Here is a 14356-nt window from a genome sequence, read left to right as displayed (position 1 = left end):
CGAGTTGCTGATTTGCTGAAACATACCCGTAGTCCTTGTCTTGTGTGATGCTTTACCTTTATAAAACACTTCTATAAATTAGAACTAAGTAATCTTTGTAGCAGCAATTCCTGTGTTTTACCTCTGTAGTTGGGGAGAAAAAAAGAATTGGAAGAAATTAAATCCATTGCACAGGCCAGAATGTGAGTTTGCATCAGGCTGAAGTGTTACAATTGCAGAAACAAGTACTTAACATAATTATGTATTTAATAGTTAAATTAACATTTCCTTTTACCATTTCAGTAAGTACTTATTCTCCATTATTAAGGCTACCTTTAAAGAGTAGTGCTCAGCATGACTCCTACTTTGAGGATAGACTGCCTTGCTGATTTTGATGTGATGTTTTGCTGCTCTGGAATTAACATTGACCCAAACGGCTGGGATTCGGAGCAGAAATTTACAGAATGTTTCCACTGAAAATGTGAAAAATATTTGCTGTAAATTTGTATATATCTGATATTTCTTGAAAATGCCTTTCTCAGTTATGGCTCTTTTTAAATCCAGAGCTTGCATTTCTGAATTTCCCTTGCTTTATTCACCTCTCTGACTCCTAAGAGGTGGGGAGTGCCATTTCCCTCTCCACTTCTGCAGTAACAAGAGGGTGGACGTACGCATTGACGTTGATCCAGGTATTCATCTTCCGGGTGATGAAAGCCACAGGGACAGAGTCGATGTGGTAACTCCCACCCTCGTGTCCCATTGGGTGAAGCACGGACCGTTCTTCTTAGTCTTCAGACTCCATCACCTCTCTTCTCCCGCTCTCTCTTTTACCTCACTTGGATCCTTGGATTCATGCAGGAGCTTTCTGGGCTTGTTTGTGTGCTATCATCTCCAGAAGAAATGACTAGCTCATAGAAATAATTACTTTTAAATACCAATGAGCTTTGCAATTTTCTGCTTAGAAAGAAAAAGAGGTCGTGACCGCAAAGTTCGGTTTCTCTCCATTGTATCATTAGCTCAATGTGTAAACTGAATTTTCCCCTAAACCAGAACCTAACCAATGAGAGAAATAAACCCCTGACTTGAGCGGGGTTTGGAGGCGGATGCTGGAGGTAGGGATGTGGTGGCAGCACGGCTGCTGGGACGACAGCCCATCCTCAGCTGCTAATCCAGGCACTCAGTGCTGTTAATCCGAGATCTTGAGTGGGGTTTTAGCAGAACTAGTCTCATTCGGACTCACAAAGCTCAGAGAGAGTAATTTAAGCACACCAATTTACACCCGCTGTTGGGGTTAGGTGGGTTCTGGCTGGGAGGTGGGTGTCAGCGGTGGCGTGTGGAGTTACCCTTCCACTTTGAAGTCCTGAGAGCTCTAAACCAGTACAAAAAGGACAAGAATAGTCCATTGAAACGGCTGGTCTGCCCACGCCTGCCACAAGAGGAGCCATTAGCTCCATGACCTATAGCTTTAGCAGGGAGTAAAGTCTGAAGCCGATAGCCCCCGCTTGCTTTAGCGGTGGGATGCAGCTGCATCATCTGCGAGACAGCAGAAGAGCCATGGGCAGCGGCAGCCGGGGGTCTGGGAGCCCTCTCTGATCCTCTCCTCCTCCCCAAGGCTGGATGACTTGTATGGCTTGGGTCTATAAAGGGCTGAAAACACAACTAAATGCAATAGGAATGGCTTATTTTCACTTTACTAACCTGCCAGCTAGATAACGAAAATAACCCGAGAGTTCACCCTTGCATTTCCATGAAGATTTAATAATCCTGTAGTTTGGGGAAGGGACTCGTTTTATTAAGATTTCATTTTGCACAATAAATCACTGCATATTTTCTGATATGCTACGAAGTATAATAATAAATAATTAAAACTAAACTACCCTTCCTTGTCAAAATAAATGATTTATCATAGTTTGGGATATAGCATCTTTGAATTTTTTATTGTTTGATTCCCAGAATATTACAATTTCCAATCAGTGAAGTTAATGAAGCTCCAGTGTACTTTTCTGCGTTTGCAACAGTTACAGTGGCGTGAATGTATATTTTACACAAATGTTTATGGTTAGCACTTCTTGTACCTTTTCAAGTTTACACCTTTCTGATAAGGGTTTATGGCAGTAAGTCACAAATCTTTGGGATGACAAATTTATTCAAATGAATTATCCTTCTGTTTCTATACTTCGTCTAGCAACCTGGAATCACCCAGTTGTGCATGAGAAAAACTGAGGTTTCTGTTGAAAAGAGTAATTCCTACATTGTGAAAACAGAAATACTTCAGAGTGTTAAATTTAAAAAAAAACAAAAACAACCCAAAACAAAAGAGGCAGGCTCATTTTAAGGTTTTAATATTGAGCCTCAAAAGAGGCAGGCTCATTTTAAGGTTTTAATATTGAGCCTGTGGTTTCATGTCATCGATGTATCCAGAACTGTTCACTGGCTTTATACATTCAGTTCACATTGTTTAAAAAAAAAAGGGGGTAATGGGCTTTGTAATTTGGGCTTCCTGGGAAAAAAGTGCTTTTTTACTTTTAAAAGAACAAGATAAGAACTTTGGTTAGGGTTGGTTGATCCTGGGTTATTGTATTTTAATCTTGAGGAGGAGGAGGAAGTAGATTTGAAAAACACTCAGATACAGGTATCCTTAGATTTTGGGAGTAATACCAGAAAGAAAACATGGGACATTTTTTTCGGTGGACTATATTGTGAAAGCTGTAGAAAAAGAATTAATTTTATTTTTTTCTTCTGTGTCTATGACATGTTATCCCTTTGGAAAAGCAAAATGTTTCCATTGGTTTTCTTTCCATCTTCACGGTGTTGATAGTGCTCCCAGATTTCTACTTCTTATTTTTTCTGGGGAAAGAAAGTCAAATATAGAAACTTCTGTTTCTGTTCTGAAACAAGAACAACTGTTGTTTCTAAAATACATAGCCATTTATTAAATAATCCAGACTGTATCAGTACCATTTATTCCACAGAAACATAGTGTTAGATTTTAAGATCTGTAGAGAAAGGGTTAGTGCATTTAAGCATTTTTTGAACCAAACTACCACTAAAACACATATAAACCAGTGTCTGCTATAGAAGTAGAGAGAAAACCTCACCAGGGCATTTTAGCAGAAATCCTGTTCTCAAGATTTTTTTAATTTCATTGGGTACGGTACCTTCCTATCTCCTCACAAATCACATTGGAAAATGGTTTGAAAAGATATTCCCAGTAAGTGAGATTGCTATAAAATATGTATGCTTTTGAGCGGCAGATGGAATAAATTCTCCTTTTTCACTTAGCAACACAGATGCAAGAGAATGGAGGTAGAGCAAGTGCTGCACGAGGGGGCTTTGCTCGGACGAAACAAAACCAGTGACAAGGCAGTCCTTGTTTTTATGTTTCCAGGAGGAAGGGTATTCATCTTGACATGAGTCCTTCCCTGCACCAAGCCTGGCACTGATACTGCCAGAGAATTTGCTTTTTATTTCAGGCTCCCGTTGCAATGAACGGGATCCTCTGCTATCACGGTGTGCCATAGCCCCGCTGAATTCAGCGCCGTTACGCCGGTTTATAGCAGATGAGGTCGTTCACTTAATCCTATGATTTCACTATCAATGGGAATAATAACATTTACTTTATAAAGTGCATTGAGATCCTTGCACGGAGAAGTGCTGTATAAAGGCAAAATACGGTTAATATTATTTTCATGCAAACACAGGAGTTTCCTGTAAATGCTTGGCTTTCAGTTGGGAATACATTTATCTGGCAGCCTTTCAGTGCGCAAAGGAAAGTGCAATAGCCTGAAGACAAGAATGAAGACAACCCAACCTCTTCTATTTGTTGGAGGTTTTTTTCTTATTTTCATGTAATTCTTCATTGCTGGAAAAATATAGGTGTCAGAGCCCTGAAGAGTCTTTCATGTCACAGATTTTCTGTTTTTCTGTGAAAGCTTGGGTCGTTTAAAGGTTTCTAAATAAATTTTTATATCTCAAAAGTTAGAAAATGAAAGCGCATCGAACCAGCGTGCTTTAATTGATCTCGTACTCCGAGAAACATAGCTTTTGCAGCAGCTTGCAAGTAAGAACATCAGCTTCAACCGCTTAAAACCAAGCATGGTGATTACTGCCATAACTGGGCTCATTAACTTCAGCAGAATTACTTGTGATAATATACACTCCTAGCCCATAGGAAGATTTTGCCATGTATAGCACCGAATTTAGCATATAATAAGGAAATATAGTTTGGCTGGTGGAACTTTAAGGGAAAGGTTATACTTTTTTGCTTGTAAGTATCTCATTTTGCTATTCACACCACTGGTCTTTGATCAAATTAACATTTTACTGTAAGTAGAAGAGCACTCAGTTCATGCTATTCATTATCTTGTCAGGAAACAATGAGAATAATTTAAACTGGATATATTGTGTAAGGCTTTTTTTTTTATTATTTTTAATTGGAAAGCGCACGGCAGCATTACACTCCTGACCTGCTTGCTCCACTGTGAACAGTACAATATTTGCATGCTATATTAAGGAGAAGGAAAGTATGTTGAAATATTTTGTTACCGGGGAGGTAGCTCTATGCTAGAAAAAAAGCAGTATGGAAATTAGGAGGAATTATATGACTGAGCATTTTAGACAACACTGGATTTGCATGATCTCTCTCAAGGCCAGTAGTGTGACTGTCACTGGTCATCGTGGTTCTTCTAGGTGCGCAGTAGATTTGGAAGTAAGAAACAAAGAGTTTTAGCACTGGCTGATGAAAAGCAACTGTATTACGGCATACATATTTCTTAGCCAAAGCGGGATAGTTTCACACAAAGAGAAGGTTGCGTGAACTTTCCAGTGGCTCCAAGTTGTGCAAGATCGCTAGGGTTTAGCCATTTTCCATACTGGGCGTCTGTCTCTGGCTGCACTCTCTTTTCTTATTTCAGGAAAAATTGTTCAACCATTTCTAAGAGCAAGATTAGGGAAAAAAATCCAGTTTTCCCCACATGTTACGAGTTGTTCTGCTGTTTTGGTGAGGAGCCTGCTGTGCCCATATTTAAGAGAAGGGGCTTGGCACTTGATGAGGGAGGGTTTGCCTTTTTCTCAGGGTTGTGTTGTATCTTCTGTTGCTTCAAGTAGCAAAAGAAAACAAACAAAAAAAAAGCCCCAATTTTGGCCAGCCTATAAGCATCTTGAAAAAAATCCCAAGTTCACACAAACTCAGCAGAATCTGGTTTGAATTTGTCAGCTTTGATGTCCGTGCCTGTCCCAAGCACGCGGCAGTCTATCGCTGCGCTGGCTGGGTGAACATTAACCAACCAGGTTTTTCTTCTCTTGGTTGTAACGTAAAGTTCAGTGCCGCTTTGACGGGGAGCACCGGGAGGGGAGATGCTCCTCCAGGCTGCCTCCGCCGTGACGGGGAGACGGGCAACGTCGGCGTGAGAGTACGGAGAGGGGGTTCGTGGTGGGGAGGGAGGGAGGAGAAGGAGCAGGACAGGACAGGACTGCTGCGAGGACGTTGGGAGAAGAAGCAACGAAACGAGGAAGGAGGAGAATCGTGGGGGTAAGACACATTTTGGAAGTTTGCGTGTATTTGTTAGGTCGTGGGAGGTACGAGGTTGCTTTTGCCTGCCTGAAGCTAAAGAGAAGACAAAACGGTGCTTCCAGTGGCCAGAATGAATCGGGAAGGGGACAAGGTGACAAGCAAAGAGGGGTAGGAGTCCCAGAGGCAAAACCAGAGGTTTTTGCACGGGAGCAGCACCGCAGCCGCCGTATGGGGTCTTGGGTGCAGGTGAGCAGGTGCGAAGCGGCCAAACGCAGCCCATGCCGCGTGGTGAGGTCATGGTTGACACCGCCGTGCAGAGCACCCGAATGGAAGTATGCTGGGGGCTTGGGGAACACAAATAGCTCAAAATGGGGGTTTGTGCCAGCGTTGCCATTAACGTGTCTGAAGCACTTAGATCCTTTGGTGGTGGAGACCAGAGCAGAACCTGTGAGGAAGCGATTAATCCTATCTGCAGAGGAGGGTGGGATTAGTTTGCAGTACATAAACCACAGAGGTCACACACGGAACAAGGAGGACAAAGCAAAATATTCATTCACCGAGCAATATTCATCCTGAGAGCTGAATGAAGTAGGGGGTCTCCTTGGGAAAAAGCAATGGCATGTTGGTGTGTGTTCCAGCCTGCCGCCCCAAGCCCCGCGCACCCGGGGTGGCCAAACATACCTGCAGCCTTCGGGTTGGCTTTTCAAAACTTTTAAATGCTCAATTTCGAAACTGTACCATTCTTTGAACAGGTTTTTGTGTGTATTTTATAATTTATATTGCAATAGCACCCAAAAGTGCTTTCCCGACACTGAACAAGTCTATAATTCTGACTCTAAAAAGCTTCCATTCCGGAAATAAAGAGGGCAAAATTGACCAGTATTTCCCAAACAGAATTACCCAAAGTTTCTGTTGATGTATTTTTAACAAGGCATAGTATGAAATCTTGTCTAATATTATTCACAGGATTACAACAGGTGTTTGAATTGGCTGGGGAGGCTCTGCAGAAAGGGCAGCTGACAGCTTACTGTATATGCAGATGTAACATCTATTAGAAATATCCTCTGTGGTTTGCTTGCATGCAAGCTGAATAGATTCTCAAAACAATGCTGCTGTGAATGGAAGCCATCAGCAGAATTGCTTAAGGCTGCAAAACCCATTACTTACTTAGCCAGCACTAGATTCGAGAGCGAGCGCCACAGAGTAACTTGTCCTGCTTTCCTGGAGTTGTTTAGCAGTTATTAGATCAATATATGTATATCCACGTCAAATAAAGTGCGAGAAAATAATTTATCTCAATCTTATTGTTAGCTCAGGTTTTTATCCTAATATTATCCAGCCGCATAAACAACGTAAACTCTCTTTTTGTGCATTTTTAATGCCGCTTCCATTTTGTCGTGTGCACAATAGGTTGTGTCCCATGCTCTGATTATTAGAACCATGTCACTGTACTTTTTACAATTACATTTTAATTACAGCTGTAGAACCTATGCAAAATCATTTAATATAATGTTGTGAGCAAATAGCGCAGCTGATGCATTTAGGATTTGATTGCCGTTAGTTTACTGATTGATTAAACATGCAGACAGAGTCTCTGCTTTGAGTAGTAACTCAAAGACCATGCACACATGCAGGGAGATGGGGTTTATATTCGCTATTTTAGATGACTTAGGTTTTCAAAAGGATTAGCTGAAAAACTGGAGAGTCTGGCACGCAGAAATACAGCAGTTTGGGTGGCTTAAGAATGCATTTATTATTTAATAAAGGGACCCACCTGTGTAAAGGGTGAAAGTTGGTCAAGAAAAGTTTTGGCCTTGGTTGGTGGCAGTTCGTGGATTTGCAAGAGTTGGTGATATGTCTTGGAAGCAGAGATAGAAAATGATTTTAGCTATTTTCTGCTGAAAGTGCAGTGTGATTTGCATGGAGCAGCCTAGGTGAAATATTGATTACTCAAGGAGGTAAGCAGTGTGGGTTTATAACAATAAAATACTTTTTTTTTTTTTTTTTTTTTTTAAAAAGTGAGAGAAGAAAGTCTGGCCAGGAGGAGTATATACTGTAAAAACAACCGCTTTTCTTAACAGAAGCTTATACAGAATTATGGAAAGGACTTTGCTGCTATTTATTGCCTGAAGTTACTGATCCATCTGTCTCTACCCAAACTCTTGTAGAGACAATCTTTCCTCATAATTCTGCCTTTCTCCTTTCTATTATTATTCAATATTTGTATGGGAATTTTGTCTGGTAGCCAAGTCACAGGCTTATCAGATATTGCGTAAATCCTCAGCAGTCGGTAACTGATCTGTGCAAAATTGTCAGTTTAGGGTTAAATATTGTTGAATAAATAGACCTGCTGAAAGAACAGAATCTAACAATTCATGTTTTGGGAAATAATTACTGAAGGAAAGACAGCCCACAACATTGTATGTGTGTTAGAAAGAATGGTCAGAATATCTTTTAATTCAGCATTTACCCGTGAGAATTATTCCCATGAGGAACCTTGCAATAAAATCTGCTTGGTCTATGAGAATAGAAAGAAATTGAATAAAAAGACTCCATTTCCACTTGTATTTATTCAGTCTGGGAAATTCAGTGGGCCGCAGCATTAGTATCAGCAGGGGATTCCTTGCTCCTAGCGTTAAATTACTGTCATAATCGCTCAATTATTTCTTCCTTGTACTGTTTAAAATAAAAATCCATCACATTCTATGTTTTTTTCTAACATTTATTAGGTTGAGTGTTTAGGAAAATCAATTATATTCAGTCAGGCATGAATTGATGAATGTTCTTGTAATAATTGTCAGTTGTTAAACTGAATGTACTTTCTCTTTTCACCCCTTTTCATTTCCTTCAGAGGGCAGAGGTGGCTCAGAGAGAGGCAGAGACCTTAAGGGAGCAGCTCTCGTCAGCTAACAAATCTCTCCAACTTGCTACGCAGATCCAGAAGGCACCTGATGTGGTGAGAGAAAATATTTACTGACTCTTACAGGTTTCTGACATTCCTGCAGTACAGCTCTTTCAATTTATGCTCGCAGCTATAAAAATATCTGTTCAGAGTTATATTTTAACTGAAATGGAATTGCGTTCCTTTGGGACGGCGGTTTGGTTAAACTTCTCCGTGGGTTGGTGGCTGCAGGAGACCACGGGGAGGACAGAGGTCACTCTGCTCCGTGGTGACTGGTACGGTGATCCATAGCTCTCCACGGCCGCTGGTCCAGGCGGATAGCAGCAGCTCTCAGAAATGATTTCACGTTGGTAGGAGCCGTCAGCAGAGGGAAAAATAAAGGCAGCAGCGCGGTATAACAAAGAGTGCCTCGGTGGGCCATCAGCACATGCCTGCCTGGAGGGCACGGCAGAGCCGTGGAGCTTCAGACCGAGGGGACCAGCTTTGCCCAGAGTTGGTTGCTGCTGCCTGCCGGTTTCTGCGTCTTGTTATTCTTAGTCTATGGGCTGTCAGAGGAACTAGAAGTAAATTCAGTGTCGTTCCTACAAATGCAATAAAAGAAGCTTAGAAAATTGAGAAGATATCCTGTACTGCTAAAGGTTTGGCCGGTTGTTGCCTTCTCTGTGTGTTTCTAAATAAAGGAAACACGGCTGTTTGGGGAGGTTGGTAGCGCTGACTCTGCTGATCGGACCTTGCGGGCACAGAGTGCTATTACAGGACTCCAGCTGGTCCTGGGTTAACAGGTATCACAGATGAGCAGGCAGATTATTTTGATTTTTGTTTGCCAAAGGAGAAATAGGAGTATTTAAATGTAAATATGCAATTAAGTGAAATTTAGTCTACTTCTCAGCAGCAGACTTAACAAACAAAAGAAATCACGCTCCTTATATTGCTTTTTTTCTTGTGAGCCATATACACGCTTGACACTGATATCAGAGAAACACGTGGTTATCTTTAAAATACATTTGCAGAGAATGAGTAACAAACCATAAGCCCTCCAGATCTGTTTGGTCGTCTATTAATACGACGCGGTATTTTCTCAGAGAAGTCAGAAGATAGACAAGCAGGCTGCAAAACAATAAATAAATAAATAAATAAAAAGCCTGAATATCACTTGTAACTCTGAATTACCTGCCTCTTCCTATCTCGTGTCCTAGTCTTATCATTATTTTAACATTAGGTCTTTCTTGTATTTAATAGTACTTCTGCACTTCATTTATATTTAATATGACAACTACTGCAGGATGAAAATGATCATTATCTATCTTATTTCAGACTCTACGTTCTAGTCTCAATAGGCACAAGCAGCAGATGATTATACAACTTGTGATGTTTCATGCAAGCAAATTAGAGGTTTTTTCAAGTTAAAAGTATAATTCAGTGTAATAGGAGAGCGTTGTTAACTGCTGTTCGTGCTTGTAGCTTTCTATGAGATACAATGGTATGTAGTCACTGAGAATCAAGCTAAGTGCTTAGAAGATAAGGAAAAGGTATTTTGTTGTGCCTGTATTTTCCAGAAAAGAGGGTACGTAGTATGTTTCAATCTGCTGCAATGTCATCTTGAATTGTAAGGAAAGTGCTTGGGTGACAGCATCGGTGGGTTGAATTTTCAGCTCTTTTGCCGTAGGATCTTCGGTATAATGCTTACGATCATTGTGTCTCTCTTGATAAATGGATTCTTTCCAACATCACTGGTGTTTTCTGAGGAACAGCCATTAACCTTTGTAAGACGCGTTTTAGGCTTTTTAATGGAACGCGTGTTCATCATTGGGCTGCCTCGTGCTCCCCAGATCTGCACAAGGATTTCCTTATGTTAGAGGTCCAGAGCTCTCCGATGCATTATAGCTGTTGATCTCTTAACACAGGAGGAGACAAAAGACATGGTACAATTAGTCTGTGTTATCTTTTCTGAATAGACCCTACCTTCGTCTTAACTTCTCTGTCCTCTCTTATTTCTTGTCCTACTGGAAAGTCGGTCTAGTGAGGAATTTTCTGGCTTGAGGACAGACTTCACAGCCATGGAAAACTGGAAGAAGAAAGATCCTGATGTAGGAAAGGGAATTTCTGAAAGTGGAGACCATAGGGAGAAGGGCCTTGTCTTAACAGCTGTCACATCTCTCTTCATCCCCATGGAGGACAGGCTTTAGTTGCTAGCAGTAACGTTAACAGTGAATGATTTTCATGCAAGGAGCAAGTGCATTGGAAGTAGCACTTTGGGGCAATTTTTGACAATTTTGCCTGGAATGTGTGGCACGCATACGAAGAGCCAAAGGCACATGACTCTGCCGTTCTTGATTAGGAAATTCTGCTCCATTACTTCAGAATATTTTATCTGATTAGTATTTTGTAAGCACAGATTTTCATAGTTGTCAAAGCATTTGGACTATTAATAATAAATAGATCTAAATAGAATCCTTTGACTTTCACGGCTGCGTCTTTCCAGTACATTTAATGAAACAGGGAACTTTATTCTCTCCATTATCCCTATTTTACCAAAGAGCTGTCCTGGGGCGTAGAAAGGTTCATCTTCCAGATTCATGCAGTCAATCACATTTATTGATGTGGTCTAACACTTTTTTTCGCATTAGGAGCAGGCCATCGAGGTGCTAACACGATCCAGCTTGGAAGTAGAACTGGCTGCGAAGGAGCGGGAGATCGCCCAGCTCGTAGAAGATGTCCAGAGACTCCAGGGCAGCCTCACCAAGCTGCGGGAGAACTCCAGCAGCCAAATCTCACAGCTGGAGCAGCAGTTGACCGCCAAGAACAGCACACTGAAAGTAAGGCTCGGTTCTGTGCTCAGCAGCTTTCCAAGGATATAACTGACGTACCAATATTGGGTTTTATTGATGTAAGTCTTCCGTGGTTCTGAGAGGCGCCGTAAAAGCTATTGGCTTCTTCAGGATGCGGTTGAATTCCAGTTTCTGTGATGTTTTATTCTAAGTAATCACAGTTTTGTTGAAATGTAATTTACCTAGTTCTCATTGTTTTAAAATTTGGTTTTGCAGAACACGGCTACTTTAAGAATTAAAACCACCAGCAAAACCCAGTGTATATTTACCATGGATATGTAGTGAAATAGCTGAATTGAAAAGGCACAGAAAATCCTTTTTAGGTTTTAGAACTTCTAATTCCCATGCCAGTGATTGGTATTGCAGATTTGCCAGGAATGTTTATTGTGCTATGGTCTATCTTTGAATGTACCTGCTATCCCCTGCAGTTCTCTCCACTGGAAGAGGGAAGTGAATCATTCAGAGCATAAAACCAAGTAAAATGGAGACACAGAAGGCTTTCTAGTCTTAATAACCATTTAATTATTTTTTCAAACTGTATATTTGCTGTGCAGTAATTCCCATTTATAATTAGCAGTCCAGTCCTATCCTCATTTGCATACCAGTAGCACTGCACTAAAACCAGAAGAAAACATCTAACAGTTTTGTGAGTGACCCTTTTACCTTTCGCTTCAGCAGCTTTACTTTCTTTGTGCGCTAGCCCACACAATTTTGATCTATCAGTAAGCATGAGAGATGTTTCCTGACATGGGTTATGAATCAGTTTCCTGTAACTCCTGTCTCTTGCATTGTTCTGCCATCTATGAGCTTCAAAGTGTAAACAAGATAAATTTATCTATTCCATTAAAGACTTCATAGTTTTGCAGGTTTTATAGTCTGAGAGTTTTTTGAAAGCAGGAGGCTGATAGTACCCACTTAGCTCTGACTGCGGCGTGGGTAGCTTTCCTCTATCAGAATGATTTAATGTTCAGTTGAAACTCTTACAAATTGTTCTAATTCTGACATTTTTTAGCGGTTACTAGTTTTGCTCTGAGGTAACATAATTTATGTGGACAAATACCTGTTAGGGATGAAAGCCGACGTGTTGCATTCGGTATGCTTTCGGCATGTTTTAAGACAGGCAATTTCTGTGAAAACTCAGTAGAGCAAAGGAAATCTATTGCCTTCCTATATTGACGGTATCGGTCTCTGCCCATCTGTCACCATGTGGGCACCACTCCTAATATGAGGGAGGAAGGAGCTGGCCTGGTTTTGAGGGACACATTTTGCTGCCTACTCCCATGTTACAGGGGTTTTTTATTTCTTCGTAAAGCCTGATAGAAAATATCCGGAGTCCTTGCACTTGACAGATTTTCTTGGAATAAAGCATGTTCCTGTTGAGGTCAGTATTAGTTTAGCCATTAACTTCAAAGGGAAAAGGATCATAGAAATGACAGAGCAAGTCTTTGATTTTCATTTCAGTAATCTCCTTCCATTTTCTCATAGGCTTGCCCGGCTAATGCTCTGTATTTAGGTTCCTGTTGATACTGTCTGATGCAGTGACTCTATTGATAAAGTTTTAGTCATTTCAACCCTCTTTAACCTTATTTGTTGCACTATAAAAATATTTCAAAATACATACTTTTACCCCAAAGTGCTGGGAAAACCTGTCTGGGATCTGTTGTACAAAGAACCAAATCTCATTGGCGATGTGTTGATCCCGTGTTTGATTACAGAGGAATTGCTTCTAAAATAACGGAGATTGTAGTGGTTGCCTCCACAAAAAATGAATCGCAGTTTCACAAATTAAAGCAATGTTCTCAGACCTTATCTTGGGGGAATTCTTTAATACTCCATGACTTAATGAAACAATACAGAAATACTTTCAAAATTATTGCTTCTTTATCTTCATCTGATCTAATAATCAAAACGTGTCCTCTAGTAACAAGACTTTTCTAACTATAATTATATTAACCCTTTGTTGCTGGGACACACAGCTTCCCTGCTACCCAGTTAAAATACAACAGTGCTACTTAGCAGCGAGATACATCAAATAACCTAGGTTAATTAAATATGGTCTTTTTAGTTTATCACTCTAAACTAAACTAAACTAAACTACGACATTAGTCTAATGGGGTCTTTAAATTGTTTTAAGCCCCTTAATACAGCCCATGCTGTTTTACCTAAGACACTTTAGTTAATAATACAGTAATATTTTGTTTTGTTTTTTTTTTTAAATAACATAAGAAGGGACTCGATCTATGCATGCTCTAACATGGGTTCATTCATCCACCAAATGCAAGAGGATTCCTTAACATAGAATATTTGCAAATTTAATGTGCAGAAATGCCACCAGGCCATTCCTTCCGTCCTGCGGCTCCCTGCATCTTTGTGTGTTGGAGGACGTTAGAATATATTTTGTCTGAATTAACCAGGTTGATATTTAGTGCAAGATATTAGTTCCTCCACATTGTCTCACAGCTTGAACCTTTGTTATACCATGTTCTGTGCGTTTTACAGGGTTCTTTGAGACAATTACCATACTAATACATTTTAAAACAGTCATTGACTGGGAAGATGCCAAGTGCCTAAATGGTCTGCTTATATACAGGCATTGCATTCTCAGTTGTTAGTTTATATTGTTTTGTAAAGTATACGTTTAGGTGCAGATTTTCCATGGCAACAATCTCTATATTTGGTACTTGGGAATGATGCACGTATGTGGTTTTTATACAATTCAGAGTAAAATATTGCTGGTTGCCATACTGTTATAACAGCATACAAGTACCTGAGAGTCCCAAACAGCTTCATTCTGTCAACATCTCTTTTTTTCTCTCTCTTTTTTTTTTTAAATCTAAAATTTCCAGAAATACTTCCAGGGTATAGCATATCCTTGTACAGAATTACATTTAATATAGATTGTTTTAAAATGGGAATAATTTAAAGCTTTTCTGTATTTTATATCTGTTTCTACAAAAGGCTTTTTTTCTTAGCATATCCTTGCATAAGTAACTAACATGTTGAGCCAGGATATTGTTTGTTTTAAATTTATTCCAGTACTCTTTATACTGAGGACTCATGTAACTAGCCAGTTATCCCTACTGTAAAAGCTAATCTGCTTGTAGACCCAAAAATGTTAGGAGTCACAGTTAAGGA

General features: G+C 40.2%; 1 protein-coding gene across 9 annotated transcripts in view; it reads left to right on the top strand.

Annotated features, from left to right (window-relative positions):
- CUX1 (cut like homeobox 1) overlaps positions 1–14356 on the top strand; it is a 278459-nt gene that overhangs the window by 179913 nt on the left and 84190 nt on the right. For all 9 annotated transcript variants that reach the window (XM_054847175.1, XM_054847169.1, XM_054847168.1 and 6 more), the window contains 2 exons: positions 8343–8447; positions 11021–11209. In XM_054847175.1, the coding sequence (XP_054703150.1) occupies positions 8343–8447; positions 11021–11209 (294 nt within the window). The remainder of the gene's footprint in view (positions 1–8342; positions 8448–11020; positions 11210–14356) is intronic.

The sequence above is a fragment of the Grus americana genome, chromosome 19 (assembly GCF_028858705.1).
Source record: "Grus americana isolate bGruAme1 chromosome 19, bGruAme1.mat, whole genome shotgun sequence".
Lineage (NCBI taxonomy): Eukaryota > Metazoa > Chordata > Aves > Gruiformes > Gruidae > Grus > Grus americana.
The sequence above is the reverse complement of the archived record's forward strand: the minus strand, read 5'-3'. Positions and strand labels throughout refer to the sequence as shown.